This window comes from Larimichthys crocea, chromosome IX (assembly GCF_000972845.2).
Source record: "Larimichthys crocea isolate SSNF chromosome IX, L_crocea_2.0, whole genome shotgun sequence".
Lineage (NCBI taxonomy): Eukaryota > Metazoa > Chordata > Actinopteri > Sciaenidae > Larimichthys > Larimichthys crocea.
In genome coordinates this window covers 11,980,876-11,999,596 of record NC_040019.1, presented here as the reverse complement: position 1 = coordinate 11,999,596, position 18,721 = coordinate 11,980,876, and the positions used below count along the sequence as shown (strand labels likewise).

The 18,721-nt window shown below is 38.4% G+C and overlaps 1 protein-coding gene across 3 annotated transcripts in view; it reads right to left on the bottom strand.

Moving 5' to 3' along the window:
* Positions 1–18,721, bottom strand: part of sfswap (splicing factor SWAP) — a 53,340-nt gene that overhangs the window by 23,325 nt on the left and 11,294 nt on the right. For all 3 annotated transcript variants that reach the window (XM_019258413.2, XM_019258412.2, XM_019258414.2), the window contains exons 5-13: positions 16,551–16,776; positions 16,232–16,332; positions 15,298–15,448; positions 10,032–10,293; positions 9,738–9,890; positions 9,469–9,562; positions 1,568–1,640; positions 610–713; positions 353–482 (exon numbers count right to left, since the gene is read on the bottom strand). In XM_019258413.2, the coding sequence (XP_019113958.2) occupies positions 353–482; positions 610–713; positions 1,568–1,640; positions 9,469–9,562; positions 9,738–9,890; positions 10,032–10,293; positions 15,298–15,448; positions 16,232–16,332; positions 16,551–16,776 (1,294 nt within the window). The remainder of the gene's footprint in view (positions 1–352; positions 483–609; positions 714–1,567; positions 1,641–9,468; positions 9,563–9,737; positions 9,891–10,031; positions 10,294–15,297; positions 15,449–16,231; positions 16,333–16,550; positions 16,777–18,721) is intronic.

Below are 18,721 nucleotides of genomic sequence, written 5' to 3'. Positions count from 1 at the left end.
AAAAAGGAGCTGTCATCACAATCGTCAGATGCCTTATTAACATTCTGTCAATACTACAGGCGCAATGAGGCCAACCACGGGCTGAATGCACAAACTGACAGACAGAAGCAGGAAAATAAGACGTGTCGACAAAACATGTCAACATGAAAGTAATTAAGTATGTCAGGTGATAATTACACATTCATAATCAAAATTTCTAGAAATATTTACATATTTTTTTGTCTATCCTTTACGTAAACTGTTTTTTTATATATATATTATTGCTACCTATAGTAACACGAGATACAGTGCCTAGAGCAGTACAGGATAAATATGCTTCGATATTTCCTGAGTCTTTTTTTAATGATGTTACCTTGTTTTGCCTCCAACTCTTCCAAACTGAGAGAGGGTCTCTTCTCTTCTACCACACTGATTGGAGGAGGCTCCTTGTCAGCCATGTTTGCACCGTCCATCACAGCTTCCAACCCTTGATCTTCCAGCAACTTCAAACATACAAATATGATAATTTGTTCATTTCAAGCTACTGGACAGATAGATATATATTCAGACAGATCAGTCTATCCACACCAAATAAACCACAGACACTGAACACACAGAGATGAACCAGACCTTGTCCTCGTCTGAGTCATCGTCTAATCGAACTCTATTCTTCTCCAGTGGTAGCATGTCATTTTCCTTTGCCTTGATGGCAAAACAGATGGGTGCAAAAGAAGCTGTAATGGCAAAGAGAGACAGGTGGATAAATATGGTGTTGAGCAGACACAAAGGGTTTACAGAATACATGTTCACAACAGATAAATAAGCGCAACCTGAAAGAAAGGGAAAAACAAAAACACACTGGTTAAAGCAAATTAGACTTGTTTGTGACAATGAGTGCTTACAAAAGTTCTGGACAAGGAGGAAAGGATAGCCTGGAGGAAGGATTAGAGAGGGGATGGAAAGAGAGAGAGAACAGGGGAGCCATGGAAAATGTAAGAGCTAAAGAGGGTTTACAAAACGAGAAACACACAGATATACAAACAAGACGAGCCAGAAAATGATATAGAGAGAATCCATCGGACAGACAGACAAACACGAAGACAGAGACACACTACTTAGTCTGCTCTTGTAGAGATTGAAGAGAAAACAGTGTACCTCATCGCCTAAACATCATTGATCCTTATTGTAAAAGGCTAGATATTTTGCTTGTGCACTACTCAGACTAGTTAATAGTTTCCCCTGTCTCCAATAGTCTAAGTGAATGCCTGCCTCACTCAATTTGCATACATGCCCATGTTTATATGTCCTGCCAGCGTTATGGTAGGCACGCTCCTTCATCTGTGCAAAGACATTTCTGGCTTGATGTTACCAAATGAAATTGGGAGCATAAACACCAACAGACTCACAGGCAGCTGTTCGTATTCACCAACATATGACACATACACACACTCACATACATACTAGAGTAAATATGTGCATGTATACTTACACAGACACATATTTACCCGAAGGCTTTGCATCTCATTTACTGAATGAATGAACTACAGAAGAGAAAGTGAACGCCATTATTATTTTTATTTTTTTTTACCTTTTGTCAGCCTGGACTCTGACAATGACGCGTCTGATTGAAGATTATCATCGTCATCATCCACTGCCTCACTCTGGATGAAGGAACAGAGAATACAGAGAGAGAGAAAATCAATTACCGAGTTCCAGTCTACACTGTTAAAAAGTAAACCAGTGACAAGTCGTGGAGGCCACACAATTTCACCATGCAATCTAGCGCAAGTGTATTTGTTTGGATTGACAGTGTTTCCAAATGGTGGGTAAACAAGTAGGATTTTGACAAAAGACAGATGGTGCGGAGAATGAGTTGGAAGTAAAGTAGTAATATGTGCAAGAATGTCTTTCATTTTGTCAAAAAAAAAAAATCATTGTTGTCATTTTTGCTTTCCAGTGAAACTAACTGTTGGATTTCACTACTGTAATTCCTCATCTGCAGGATTTTATCCAGTGCTAATTAATTACAGAGAATCAAGAGTTACACGTCTTCAGGAAGTTTTGCTGTAGAAGGAACCAACAGCAACCGTGCAGTAGAAAACACAAACCTCTAGCTGTGACCTAATGGATATGTTTCAGCACTGCAGGATTAAAAGAAATAGGTTGGTAGACCATTAACACAAGCAGAAGGCTGTTTAGAGTTGGACCAATCCTATAAGATGAAAAATGAGATTTTACACACAACAGTAATGGAAAGTAAAGGGAAAAAAAGAGGTTACAATGGCAATTATTAACTTTCCAACAGCAGTAGGCTGTCAAGGCAAGCCCACATTTTGCTCCTCTAATGTGCTTTTCAGATTGGTTGTGCAACATGACTGACTGGTCTCTCTTTCACTAACACACCAACATGAACTCCTCTTTACACCTGACTGGAAAAACACGCCACTCACTGTCATTGAGCTCTGAGTCTAATTTAAGGGGAAGATAGAAGATAAAATTTTAACAACATATCCACCACATTTAAGTAAGAGATTGGCTATGCGCAGGTTTTTGTACTTTATTTAGGGCACTTCTTTATTGTAACTGTGATGAACATTGTCTTTAAGGTCTTTTTCTGCTATTTACTAATCTGGCAGTATAATTAGTTTCTTAAATAGCTTTCACCTTTAAATGGCTTTCTACTATCGCTGCTCTATAGTTTGTCACTCCTCACATCAACAAAGTACCTTCACAAAGACGTAGTTGGCTTGTGTGCACAAGCCAGATAACAAGAAACCCTCTATAGTAATGCCTGTGGACCAAGTGCTCTTAGCCACTTTCCCCAATATAAACTGCAGATGGAATGAAAGGGAAGCCAATGCCACAAGATGTTTTCACCTAACCTCATGAGGTGCATTTTACCATGTTTGAAGAATGCTTCAAAGGCAGCTTCCTACTATTCAGCTGTAATTGAACAGCTTTCAACAGTGAAGCACTTTCCTGGGGCCCCCAGAAAATAGAAATCCTAAAAAAACTTCAAAAAAAAAAATCAAAGCACACAGGAGAAGAAGCAGGAGCAAACTCACTCTAAACATTCAGGGAGGACCTCAGTTGGAAGTCGATCGTGCTCACATGGAAAACGCCTTCAGCTTAGCCCTTAGAATTCTCCGATACCTTGATTCAGACGTGTTGCTCCAACACTCACAGACTCACAGTCCGACAGTTCAGAAAGTATTAAATGGGAAATCAAAATGGGAACACGCACCAGCATATCGCGGGCCTGCAAAATCTGTGCTGGTTAGGAGTCGAGCTCTTCAAAGACTACTAAAGCCAGATTTTACAGCAGTTCAAAATAAAAAAAATGCTTGCTGCAGATGAAAAATATAAAACACAAATAACTGATCCAAGTGCAGCTCTGTATGTGAGATATTTTCACATTTACTGTTATACATGGGATGTATGCTTTGTTTCATTTCACAGATTTATTTCAAAATACTTCACTCCCATCCCACGTTAACTGCCAGCTTAATGCAAACATTAATTCAACAATAAACATCCTTGTCGTTACATTTTTTTTTTGATAAAATGACATCAATTCACAGCAAAAGAAGATTATAGCAACATGTCCAGCCAAAATAAGAACATTGTACTGTGTGTTAATTTGACTCAATCAGGGATAATTTAAATAAATTTCTCGTTGAGACTACATGTGAATCATGTCTCCCTGTCTCACTTTTAGTTAGAAAGTTATTTACTTCTGATTAGCTAAAATACAACCCTTTTTTGAGGCTTTCATTCAATGTCAAAGGTGCTCCTGAATGTTAATAAAACAAAGTTTTAAAAAATGAGAAGCAGGGTGTCAATTTACTTTTAGATGCCAGAGACGATTATCCTTTAACTTCGTTAGAAGAATGTGTTTGATACTTAAAGCTGAGAAGTCTTTTGATGATTTAGACTATTTACAAAATGCTCCTTTTTAGATACCAGTTTTATTCATCCACTCCAAAAGTGCCACAATCTGAAGATTTTAAAGAGGTTATTGATACTTCTACAAAGCAGCAACCGCCCCACATCCCGATGCTCTCCGTTTTGACTGATTTTAGTCCTTTCTCACTTTTTTCATTAACTGTGAAACTATAAATAATGGCACCGACTGAGAGCAGCAATATCTGCATTCCATTACCCACAGCACCAATCACAAACACAAGACAGGTTTCTTGATAGAAAAGCAGAGCAGCTGCTTGTTGGAGCAGCCTGTGCTGTGTCATAATGGGCCACACTCCTCTGCACTCTGACAAGCTAATTGATTCGATTCGTCAAAAGACAAATTGCTCCTTACAATACTTTCTCACTCACATCTCGCTTTCTCACTACGATACAAAGAAGACTCGTCAAACTTTGTATATGTGTAAGTATACATTTAAATACATATATATGTACATATGCAAGCATCTATCCATTTATCTACCCACCTGGCCATTTGACATAACATACACTCAACAAAAATATTGTTTTTAGTTTTTACTCCCATTTTTCATGTGTTGAAGTAAAAGACTTCTTCTTTGCACACAAAAGGTTTATTTCTCTCTTTCTTTTGTTGTAATCTGTGTCAGTGAGCACTTCTACTTGGTCAAGATAATCCATCCCACTGGCATGTGGCATATAAAGATGCTGATTAAGCAGCATAACAATTGCACGTGTGCCTTGGACTGGTCACAATAAAAGGCCACTCTAAAACATACAGGTGTGTTCTAAAAATACATTTTTCAGGCATTGAACAATGACTATGTCACACGTGTCTGGTGTGACCACCACATGCCTCTATCTGTGAGCTTGTTGACTTGTGGCCCACTCTTCCTCTATGGCTGTCCAAAGGTGCTAAATGTTGGCAGGAATTGGAACATGCTGTTGCCAATTCAGAGCATCCAAAACATGCTCAGTGGGTGACATTTCCGCTAGAAGTGGGATTTTTATTTTTTTTTTTTTGTGGTTTGTGTACAGATCCTTGTAACATGCAGCCATGCATTATTATGCTGCAGCACAAGGTGATGGCTGTGTATGAATAGCATGTCAATAATCCAAAGAGCCTCATCTAGGTATCTCTGTGCACTCAAAATGCCATCAATAAAATACACCTGGGTTTGATGTCTGTAGCTTATGTCTGCCTTGGTCAGGGAGAAGCGCTTACTTATTTGAGTTTTAAGAAAAATTTGAAAGAAGTAAACCTTTTGTGCGCGTAGAAGCAGTCTTAGATCTTTCACTTCAACTCATAAAAAAATGTTTTTGTTGAATGGTAGATGAACTGTATATAGCGCTTTTCTAGTCTTCCAACTACTCCAGGCACCTTTACCTTACAAACCATTCACATCTCTCTTTCACACACTGATAACAATGGTTGCCATGCAAGGTGCCAAATGAGGTTTTTGGGAGCTTACCATTCATACGCCTTTACACACTGATGGCGCAGCCTTTGGGAGCAATTTGGGGTTTAGTATCTTCCCTAAGGACACTTCGACATGCAGACCGAATCAGAGATGCATTCTCAGTGCCAGACACATTCTTGCACATTCTTCTAAAAAAAAGAAACTTTCCCTTAGTAAGGTTGTGCTTTGAAGATTTTATATGTATGAGTACAAAGAAAATATATGATGTACCTCTTGTCCACTTGTTAGTGGTAGAGTTCATTTTACGAGGACAGGTTCACATTTTTTCCATGTCCATCTCAAAACAACACTCACATGCCCATATGTACATTCCAACAGGTTTTGGTTGCTGCCATGGTGTCTCTGTATTGTGATTGTAAAGGGATCAAGGGACAATTACTTCACAATCCTTGAAGCTAGGAGCTGTGAACTCATCCCTTTAATTCCTGTAATAAAGAAATTGTGAGGTTATATGATGTATATTTATATATTAAACTTTGTTAAATGTATGACTCGAATCATCACTTTGTAGCCCTCTGCTGCTGTGGCCTGTATTCATTTTTTCCCTGTGGTTCAGGCATTTCAAAAGGGATTCATATTTCAAGCTGGCCATCTGGTGCAAAATCCTCTCATCACAATAAGCTCTATAATATATAAATGAACAAATGTTCTTTTTTTCTCCAGGGTATAAACCTAAAATAAATGGCAAAACAGGTGTCGAACTACAACTTACTGAGCCCAGTTTCAAAGAGAGAGAAAATCATAAATGATAAAGAATAGTCTGCAAGAATCTGGGGTACCTTGAAGCCAAAAGGGAATATATGTAACCCAGGAGACAATCAAGTCTTTCCAAACCACAGGGAGTTTGTTAGCAACTGTTACTGGTTAATCAGTACACCATACAGCATTTTTTTTAAGATTATTTTTTGGCCCTTTCAAGCTTTATTTCCGATAGAGACAGCTGAAGAGTGACAGGAATGCGGGGAGAGAGAGACAGGGAATGACATGTGGGAAAGAGCCACAGGTCAGATTTGAACCCTGGGCTTTCGCAGCAAGGACTGAGCCTTTGCTGCAATACATACATACATACAGCATTTAAGGAGTGTGCTACTGGGGAGCTAGGCCAGAAGAGTGAGAGTCCAACCGATATTATCTGTATTGGTATATATTATGTATACAATATACTGTAAAGTTTATCCAGCGTGATCCAGAGTGAAATTTTAACTTAAATATTCTTAATAAAGTTTGGTATTTGTTTAAGAAAACAACCTTCTGAGTACTAATCATATTGGGAAAGGTCCATTTTTATCCACGTTTAAAAATTCACTATATCAGCTGCTATACTGGTAATTAGGGATGCACCAATCCGATATTAGTATTGTATCGGACTCGATATTGAAGAAAATTCTAGATCGGGTATTGCTGGCAAGGGGCCGATTGATAGCGGCCGATCTATTCAGTCTAATTCTATGCTGTGTGCTGTGAATGACGTCAAACGCAAGCAACACGCTGTGTGGAAGCCCACATTGTTTTCAAAATGGAGCGAGCGAAAGGATCTGGAACTTTTTCACACTACCTCAGCCAACAAACTTGACGGCTACTTGCAATACCTGTGCAGTAAATGTTCCGAGGGGCGGTGGTAAAACTTCAAGTTATAACACAACCAACTTAATCAAGCACCTACAGAAATTTCACGCCAGAGAGCACGCAGAGTTCTTTGAACTGAGTAAACAAAACAGAGGCGGTATGAAGCAGCTAACTTTGAAGGAGATGAAGGAAAGAGTTGAAAAATTTCCACTTAATAGTGTGCAGGCAACAAAAATCAATCAATCAAACCAACATTTTGAATGTCTATCAAGCTTGTGAAGCTATTGTTTTAAGATTGTTGTACTGGTGCAGTTATTAAATAAATAGTAATAAAAAGTAAAAAGTAATTCAGTACATTTATATCTGTTAATTTGTTTTTAAAAAATAAGAAAGAAATGTTTATGTCTGATGTTGCCTTGCACAAAAGAATGGTCCCAGCCTTTTCCACACAATGAGACATACCGCTTGTTACCGTAATTCCATGCTGTTTTTCTGTATCTGTATCGGATGATACTAAACCTCTGAAAACAGTATCTGTATCGGAGATTAAAAAAGCGGAGCATGTATCCCTATTGGTGATCAGTGATTTTTTTCCCCCTCTAGACAATCAGTTATCAAAATGATAATGATAATGATCATAATTGTATATCAGTGGAGCTCCACTGCTGCTATCTGGATAAAATGCCTCATAAAAGGTCATGATGGGTTACGATTGGGTTTCAGTTTTGATGAAGGTGTACAGACAGTGATGTAGAGTAGAAGCACTGGCATGGCTAGACACATTAAAGAACGAGTAAAAAGTTTGTAAATGGGCAGTCAATCCATCACTTTACAAATTAGTTTTTTAAGTGATGCAGCAATCTGCTTTAACTGTATACTCCTGAAAACAAGGAAGACTATCCTGAGAACAACAGGAATTCTCACCAATAGAATTTTAAATCTTGGATGAAAAAGAAACTTAACTAGTTAAGAAAGACTTATTGCACTGGTGCCCAGTAATACACTGCCAATCTTCTTCTTTGTTCTCTGCGTCACTCCTATCCTTCATTTCAACATTTTGGACACCTCTAATTTTAACATTGCATGTCGAAGCTTATCAGCCACAAGAAGCGGCTAATTTCATGGTTGACTGTAAGTGTGGCGAATGCTTAGACAACCTTTTCCCTAAACTTGGGCTGCAAAAGCTGTTAAACAGAATTGCATACAGTAAAGGTGTGGGGTACAGTGAGATTGATGACAGGAGACAAATTGCAGAACAGTGAACATTACCTGCCAGGTGAAGTAAAACGTTGAAATTACTGAACTTTTTTTAAGCAATTAAGGTTGACGTGGTACTAGAATTTTAAACGTCAATACAGTACCAGTATTAAAAAGTAATACTTGATACCTCTTTCAATACGACGGCAAGAAAAGAAAAGAAAAACAAAGTCATCAGCACACACAAAAACAAAAACAAAAAAACACTATATAAACACATATTGAGGACCAGTGATTCCCACACAAATAGAAGTGGTAGGTATTATATATTTTTTTTAAACAAATGACCATGTTTCTGGTAGGTTATTTCTAATGTCACTATTAAATTCCTACTTAAACATCCACCTTGTTTTATGTTTACCCCCAAACAACTTTAATCACCTTACACCCACACACCTACACCACGTGTGTGTGGAGGAGGCTTGCTGTTCATGACCAATCAGAAAAGTAACGCAGTAGAACACATGGGTAGAAGGAGAGCGAGGTGGAGTTTGACAACCCCAAGAGAAATTAAGATAATACTATGTTCTGTTCAGTATTTGTTTATTAGATTAAGAGAAAACTGTCCTCTGTTATTAAGAAAGATACAGAGTATCTCTCTAGGAAAGTTGGGGTAATTTAAATATTGCATACTATATTAGAGTAAGACTTATTAAGACTTATTTTGATGTTCATTCCCATCTCAGCACTAATTAACAGTTACTAAATTACAAATTTCTAATGACTTTCTACATGATTGTTGGTCCAATAACTTTGCCATTGCATTATGCATATAGCACCTGCTATTAAACACTTTCATCAGCTCTGCATGCAATTTTAGTTGTGTGGGTTGTTCTGGCAGATTTATGATACATATATACATTTTACATTATTTTTGTTTTTTGCTGAACTGATAACATTTCCTTTTTTACAAATGTACTTGGCTTTGTTAAACTCCTCTTCCACAGTATCCATGACAGGAATGTTGTTACTTGTGCCACGATATAGAAGTTTTATTAATTTATGATTCTGCAGCAGTGTGATAACACTGTGGCGGTAAAGCCATCTTAACCATTAGAGGACGGCGAGTACCCATGACAACTTCCATAGCAATATGGTAGTTGTACTGTTCAATTGTATCAAACACATTCAAGTGTCACTACAAGTTTTGCCCGAATGTGGGTGGGCTATCTGATTATTATGCATATAAACACACACACACACACACACACACACACACACACACACACAAAGCTTATAATACCTCTAGCAAGCATTTTCCTTCCTTCTGCATGAAGTAATTCTTCTTAAACTCGTAATAGGTGTTGTACTGATGCCAAGACTGCAGAAAGTCAAACCTGTAGAAGACAGAGGAAATAATACTGTAAAAGATGAGAGGTGAGCAACTCGTAAAAAATGAGCCAGAGGATGATGAAGAGGTTCTACAGTATCTGAAGGGAAAGTTACTGATAAGAGTTCCTAAAACCAAGACCTGACTGAGGAAACAGATTTATTTCTGGTAAGAACACTCACCGTGGATCATTCTTGGCACGGACACTGGCTTCAAACTTGAGACCATTTCTTGCAACATACTCAGCCAGCTTGTCTATGACTGGCTGGATGTCAGGCGGTGGGGGAATGATGGCTTGTGGTGCTTGCGTGGAAACTTGAGCTTGCGGTTTCAAACTGTTGTCAAGGAAAATGTTAAATGTGAAGTGGAGAGAAGTGTTTCAACAGGTGTGCTGTCATAGTACTAATAGTACAATATTTTAAAGGCAAGCAAAACTATGAAAGAGAAAAAGGACAGACACGTCTATTACTTCCTACCTGGGTTCTGGTACAACAGCAGGAGCGGCAGAGCTGGTGATCTGAGAAGGGGCTGTAGCTGGTGGTGCCATGGCGGTAGTTTCAGAGGGGGTGGGTGTAGTTGCCAGATTAGGCATTGCCCCAGATGATGTAGGGGGAGCCATGACAGCTGTGGGCATAGTGTTGTAGTAAGAGCTGGCATCTATCCCTGGGGGTGGCGGGGCCAAGCAGAATGTTCCATCGGGAAGCATGTAGTACCCATAGTACATTGCTGCAGCATTTGCTGTAAAGAAATAAGGAGGAGATTATTACATGGAATTCCTGCCACAAATGCTTCAGTTGTCTAAATTGTACAGTTGTACAATCTGTACAATATAGTCTCATCCATTTTTACAGCCACACAAAAAAAAATAGTAGTTTAGAGAGGATCATAATGTTCAGTTTTTGTTGAGACTGTCAGAGTTGTTGAACTCTATGGTGACCTTAAGAGGCATAATTGGCATGCTGTAATGCTTTACTCTGTTCACTTAAGTTGAATAGTGGGGCATACAGAGAAGCAACTGTTTTGATTTAAAGTGAATACATAGTGCGTGAGGATCAAAGGGTAATTTACTAATTAATTTCAGGGTCTTGTCATGCAAATCTTTCTATTTCAACCTTGGTGAAACATCATCAGGTCAGGGAAAAGCAATTGAGAATGGTCCCAGTCTTTTCCACACAATGAGACATACCGTTTGTTACCGTAGTCCCATGCTGTTTTTCTGTATCTGTATCAGATGATACTAAACCTCCGATAACGGTATCAGTATCGGAGGTGAAAAAATGCAGATTGTGCATCCCTATTGGTGATCAGTGAATTTTTTCCCCCTCTAGACAATCAGTTATCAAAATGATAATGATCATAATTGTATATCGGTGGAGCTCCACTGCTGCTATCTGGATAAAATGCCTCATAAAAGGTCATGATGGGTTACGATTGGGTTTCAGTTTTGATGAAGGTGTACAGATAGTGATGTAGAGTAGAAGCACTGGCATGGCTAGACAAATTAAAGAACGAGTAAAAAGTTTGTAAATGGGCAGTCAATCCATCACTTTACAAATTAGTTTTTTAAGTGATGCAGCAATCTGCTTTAACTGTATACTCCTGAAAACAAGGAAGACTATCCTGAGAACAACAGGAATTCTCACCAATAGAATTTTAAATCTTGGATGAAAAAGAAACTTAACTAGTTAAGAAAGACTTATTGCACTGGTGCCCAGTAATACACTACCAATCTTCTTCTTTGTTCTCTGCGTCACTCCCATCCTTCATTTCAACATTTTGGACACCTCTAATTCTAACATTGCATGTCGAAGCTTATCAGCCACAAGAAGCGGCTAATTTCATGGTTGACTGTAAGTGTGGCGAATGCTTAGACAACCTTTTCCCTAAACTTGGGCTGCAAATGCATTGGCCACTGGAAATAGAAACTGTCAAAACCAGGCTTGTTTAGGAAGGCTATAAAGTTGAGCTAAGTTGACCTTAAATTCATGGTCTGTTTCTTTTTATTGGAAATATACATTTGTGGGGGTTTGTGAACACTGGCATGCAATCTGCAAATGTTATATGTGACAACCAAGTGACTATGCTAACTGAATAAAACTGAGCTTATTAAATGCTACTACAGGAGCTTACATTAATACTTCCCGTTCTTATGAATTCTTTAAACGGAGCCAAAAGGTGATTGGTGACAAAGAGCAGCTGCATTTATACTGGCCACATTGGTGTGGTCGTTGTGGTTAAGACCACAGGGGTACAGTAAAGTGGGGTAGAGCAGTTCATTTTATAGCTCTGTCAGACCTTAAGTTGCTGAAGCTCGCATTGTGTTGTGGTTGTTTTACATATTGTGCTGTTCTGTTCAGTGTCAAGATCTGTTATTAGAAGTTACGTCCTTTCTGCAATAAGTCATTTAAATCAGCAGAAAGAGGAGAATATAAATCACCATGTGACCTCTGTGCAAAAGGTTATCTTCCTTATCAGTGGGCTTGTATTACAAAGACCCTTTGTTGAAAAGAGAGAGAAGAGGAGGAGGGGAGCAATATAGGGACAGGGACAAAATAAATGTTCAGTGTCAAAGTGAAGACAGTGTGATATTAACACATTAGTCACTAAGCTGGTTGACTTTAATGACACATTCAATTTTCTTTTGGCGAACCAAAGCGGAGCTTTCATTTACAAACTTGACATGTGTTGCAGCTGACCTGAGACTTAAGATGTGAAAGAAGGATAAAAGGAAATTTAGTTGAACCGTCAGACAGACAGATGATTAGATCGCTAGACATATTTCACTGATTGACTTTAATGTTGAAGTTAGCTGGTGTTTTTGGAGGTGCTATGATTGTTAGGTCTTCTGTATCATTACATCGGCTAAGAGAGGCAATACAGAGCAAAAGCAACTTATTTTTAATGTGCTGTATTCACATCATAGTGGAAAAACAAGAATGCCCAAAAGACAAGAAAAGGTCTAGCATAGCTGCATGGACGGGCAAATTCAGTGCCCACATTCTGAGCAACAATGCGTGTCAACATCATTAACCTTCCGCTCCACATGGATGACTGGCCTAAATAACACTCCAAATTCAGGCAAAATTTTGGCCATGAAAAACTGGCATGGCCATTTTCAGATTTTTATTTATTTTATTTTTTTTATTCACCAAGTGTATGTTGTGATTATGTATGCATACTGGGGTCCCTAAACAGTATAAAACAGTATTGGAATTGCATAAATTGAGTAAAACTTGAAAGCTGAGAGTCTTCAATGAGCTTAGTGTGATGTTAGTCCTCATAGTAGCCATTTCATTGCAGTGAGACCATTTTTTTTAAATTGACCTCAATGTATAAAATGACCTATTGTAACATCTAGGAATATCACAGCAGAGGTTGTATGGCCCTCCAGAGTATATTGACAATAAGGAGGTTTTCCAGAAGAGAAATTTTCGCCATTCAATCATGGGAAAATGAAAATGTCAAAAGGGTTTGATACCAAATTACAGCATGAATTTTGCTATAGTGTTCCTCAAAGTCTTGGTGTCTTGATGTGGCATTTTGGAGGGATGTTTGACTTTTTTTATTTTTTTAATAAATTTTTTAGTGGTCGAAAGTGGCTACAATTTTGACCAAAGCCGTGCAGTGAATGGTATCAACTTACATACTTCCATTTTAATATGCTCAAACCTTATACGCTTTAAACTTTTAACAGGCACCCAAACAAAGCACAATGTTTATTTTGTTTATTACATATTTATGAGTAGAAAAGTACATAGTGCAGAACTGCATCTCATATAAATGTTTAGTTTCCCAGCTTTCAGATAATCTATACCACTTCTGTGGGCTATGACCTGCTGTCTCCCAAATACAACAAAAATGTTTGTTAAGAGGGGTGAATAGGAAGAGGGTAAGCAGTGAGGTCTGTTACACCCAGTTAATTTACATCAACAGCCCTTTTTTCTGCAGCAAAGATCAGGTCAAAGGACAGACAACCTCCACAACTATCTCAGGGATGAATAAATCATAGTAATGGACAAATAAACACTCTCGGTATAGCAGGGGCCAATGACCAAGAGTTTATATAAACAACTGTTACGGAGCATGATGAACTTATGTATCAGTGTGGGGGTGGATGTGACTCATAATTAATGAATATGTATATGGCCTTGTATACTATAATATGTACAGAAGCCAGGCATTTTTTATTTATTTATTGGAAGCGCTTTTGCTTTATTTCATTCATTCTAAAAGAAAAAATATTTCATCCAATTTAAAAATGTCATGGGTGACACTTCAGCTGAATGTTATATTTCATGTATGGGAAAGATCAAGGCATTGCATTAGCCGCAATTCTGTTAGTCATATTCATGTGATTCTCTGAAGTAGCTCATAATAATGCAATTCATCAAGATGTAAGTGGTGTCTGTACTGTTGCCATGCAGACGTAGTTATAGATCTAGTGCCCACTAAAGCAACATTGTGTAACTTTTCTACCATAAAGTAACAGCTTCTTAATCATTTTGATGTTTCACTGTTAGTTAGTGGGTGAAAGGTGGCTCTGTCATTCCCACTCTACATCCTGTACACTTGTTTCTTACACTATGTAACCTTGTGTTCCAGGTACCATCACCTGCGAGAAGTATGTAAAGCTTTATGGCACTAAGTCACACACCAACTATTTCACTTATTTTGGTGAAGCTGTGCCGCTTCCTCTCTCTGATTTACAGATTTTCCTGATGGACAGTAAGTAAACAAACTACTGTGAACTGTTAGCTAATGGTAGCTCAGTTTGAAATCTGCTCCGCAGAGTATATGGACCATCGGGAAGAAGTTTTCAGGCCTCTATTGACTTAATGGCAGAGGTGAAGAAGACGTTGACAGATGAAGCTACTAAGACAAAAGGAGAGAGTGACCGAGCAAGAAGTCGCAGTACAAGATTAAATCTGGGACTGACTTTTAGTCGCTGGCAAGAGCTTTGTGAAATAAAAGACTGAAAGACAGACAACTGGGCTTCTTCTAGTTGGACCAGTAAGTTAATATTAGCTGGTTGCTATGTATGACAGTGGTATTGGCATTTGTCAAAGTGGAGTGCAATTCCAGAGCAGAACTATGATGGGTATGCTTTAGTTTGTAAAAGCTAAGACTATCTCTTTACTGTAATATGTACAATTTCTAAAACAGTGAAGATACATTCAAATCAATTAACTTGTTGTTTTTTGACCCCGTTACTACAGATGCAGTATGTGTGTCACACTCTGTCAGGTCTAATTGGAATTTTGCACACACTAAAAACACATATCTATTTAAGTCTGACCTGACCCAGAACCCAGGTGGACTAGAAAGTGTGGACCCGAGAGCTGATTCAGGTCAGGTCAGGATTTCAGGAGGTCTGGTCTGCCCCAAAACACCTAAGCTCAATATTACTTTGTTCACATCAGTTCCAGACTATGGTGGAGGAGGAGGTCAAAACGCCCGTTTTCTGTGGTCAGCAGTACAGTTTTAATAACTGCACAGTAGAGCAAAGAAGTTTTCTTTCTTTTTTTTAAAGAAATGAAACCATTTCTGTGCTCAGTGTAAAGACGAACAAGAGCAAACCTACGTGGCAGAGAGGCAGAAGAGTGACTGAAAACCCATGATGAAAGAAAAGACTGAACAACATACAGTAGACCATATAACATGCAATAAACATATAGAGTATATATACATTTCAGATGTGTGTCTTTTGTTCTCAGAGGGGGGAAAAAAGAAATCTATACTCACGGTCAGTAGTGTACTGCGCTGGAGTGCCAGAGGCAGCTGGGTCTGGCACTTCCTCTGGTTTGGTTGCCATTGCTGCAGTGCCATTTTTTTCTTGCCTGGCTTTTCGTACAAGTGCTGCTAGAGGATGGTCTGGGTCCATTACTTTTAGAGGCTGCAGAAAAAATAAGGCCGGTTTGTAAGAAAGAAAAAAAAAGTCCATCAGGCCATTATGTTATTTCTTTGTAAAGGATTGCTAAAACCATTGAGATCACACCACATTCACAATTATAGTAGACAGAACTATTTTACAGCAATAATATAATACGCAGACCAAATATTCAAAGCTCTCTGAAGTCAAAAACCATGAAATGTAGTGTAAAAGTTTAGCATTACGCCACACATAAACTAATCTTCCTTGGTAACCCCAAAAACGATACATGAATCATTAGTTGAAAATCAGAGTGGATGTTTTCAAAAGGGCTCTCTTGATGGGAGACAACATTTGGACAGCTTGTTACTAGAAAGAGCTCATTATGTTTCTTGAAAAAGACATGCTTCTATTCTTGCTGCCCTGTCAAAGACTAATGGCTGTCCTAACAAGGCATATGAAAAGCACTAACAAAAAACGGTAACAGCATGAAGACAAGGAAACAAAATATAGCTATTAGAGAATGTTATAACGGAAATAAGCAGTTCTAACAGGATGTAATTCACATGGCAGGCAGTGGTTGTCTCACAGAATTGCAGTATACTTTCACAGCATATTAAAGCGGGTGTAACAGAGCCATTATCAATGTGACATGTTAAGATGAGCAGCCTATGGTTGCTGTCCAATGAAAACTCTTCTCTTACTTCTTAAGCCTCATAAGACAAAGTTGATGTTGCAAAGTTAAGTAGCTACTGTATCCAACAGGTAAGGCTCCACACTTGGTGGCTTACATTCTATGTACATTACCTTCACCAGCTCCTCCAGGCGAGAGCACTTTTTGGGGGCAAACAGACTGGGATGTAGGTAACTGCCATCCCCATCCTCGTCTGAATCATCCGAGTGGGAGTCTACAGCAAGCAAGCGAAAAGAATACTGAATAAATAGATGAGCAAATGTTCAACGTTATAATCAATACAGAGTGTGAATGTTTCTTATCGCATGTTCTGTTCGATTGCTCCTATATTATAGATCTAATATTTCTGCATTGATTACAGTACAGTGCAAATTTAATGTCCATGTGAGGACATAACACCTATGGATTCAGTGACTGCTTTCTATAACTCACCCTGAGACTGTTCTTGCTTGCTGGCGGAGACAAGGTTGTATCGACCTTCCTTCATGGCCCGTAGGATGTGTTTGTAATAGGGGTTCAAGTAATGGTCAAAGCGAAGAAAGTCAAACTGGGAGTTACTGGCCTGCTTAGCTTTCAGAACTATCTCAAACTGAGCCCCCTGCTGACACACGAAGTTGGCTGTCCTCTCGATGATGTTATGGGTCTTGATGGTTGCCGGCTGCAAAAATGTAAAGAGATGAACTTTTTAAACTGAATGTATTTTATATATATAAGTTTCTTGGTTTCTTTGAGAAAGAAAAAGTTTTATTTCTTACAGAAACCAAAAAGTGAAAAAGAAACATCAGCACCACAGATAAGAAGAAACCTCCACATAACATTAAGATACCATACACAATTTATAAATGGCTCCTTCATACCAAGGACATAAGCCATTTTGTCTCTGAAGCATTCTGATGTCAAGCACTCTTATGTTCATTGTGATGACATTAATTCTTTAGATACACATGAGGTGGAAATCAGTGGAACACAAAATAGCCCATTATTCATTCATTATTGTTCCCCTTGTGTGCTTTCGATGATTAATCATTGTCATTACCTAAAGAGCACAGAGTAGTGCCGCAATCTCCCTAAGAACGCACATATCTCATCAAGATGAAAGTCATAATAAATATTACCTTTCAAGACACTGGCCAAAAAGATGCCAGTGTCTAACACTCACAGACCATTATTGTGTTCCAAGCTGCCAAGGACTTCCTGACATACAAGGGCCTTTTCCCCTCTTTACAAACTTATCCATTAGGTAAAAAGGAGATGTGCAATGCTTTTTTTGTGTTGACGTGATATACACGGCGCACTCTGAAAGACTGAACCATTTACAACCATTTGTTATCTCATGTAAACACAGAAAAGAAGACTCATCTTTGTTCCAACAAACGGGGGGATTGCCAATTAATCACAAAGAAATTTACAATTTGATCTGGGACATTTGTTGCGCATCACATCCATCCATCCTTCGTTTCACATATCGCATTTTCTGTTGTGACCACTGTCGACTAGCTAGTAAAAGCAAATGTCATAACAATAATTCATTTCATGGAAAAAAATCTCAACAACAAACTGCGACCTGCTGCACTGTATCCTGGTAAGTTTGCAGTCTTACATTAATTCCCTGCTCTCTCCCAATACTGCCTGACATTCTCTGTGAAATAAAACGAAAAATCCAGAAATGTCCTTAATGTAAAGGTGATAAATACACTGAGGTGTATTCAGAGTAGGGATGCAAATTATCGATTAATTCATTAATTGTTAGTTGATTGACCTTATCGATCGATTAACTGATAAGCGGCTTTTTTTCTGAGAACATACATTTCTCACGGTGTCTTTAACATAAAGTTAAATATTGCTTATATACTGAATAAAAAATGCATGTTATATTCCTCAACTAATGTTTTATTGTACCAGTGGGGATACGGTACAGATATGGCATCTAACCAAAATAAATTCTGCACAAAAAATTGAAATACATTAAGCAACATAAAATATTTTTTAAAGCTATACAATATGGGCTTAGCCTACACAATATTAAGCCTACATATCATTATCTGGTAAAGTACTTAGATGAAAAACTTGAAACATTAGCAGCACCACTTATAATCTCCCTTGTTCTGAGAAAGGTCACAGTAAGATTACTAGCCCTGGAAACTTACAGTAACATGTAGTACTGAACACAGCTTAAATCATCCCTGAGGAAGGTGACAGTAAAATTAGAGGGCCTCTATTTAACAATTTCCCGCAGAAATGTTGAGAGTGACGAGTGAGCTGAGCATGTTTATTTACACACAGGAGCATTAAGCAATTAGCATTAGCATGTTAGCAATCAGCATGTATTTAATTCTTAGTGGCTAATGCTAATTGCTAGCGCGTCAACACGGCTGCAGGTTTTGAAGGTGGTATCTTTTGAAGCTGAACTTAAACGTAGCAACGCAGAGTTTACACTGAGCGTCTTTGTCATCATTACTTAGTTTGAAATGCTCCACACTCCACTCCGAGTCTGTCGCCGCGTTGCGTTCAGGTACGTTCGCTATGGCGCCCTCAACTGGCGACACCATGAAATCTCACTGAAAAAAACTCCTGTGGAAAATGGCCCTAGATTCAGTTAACCC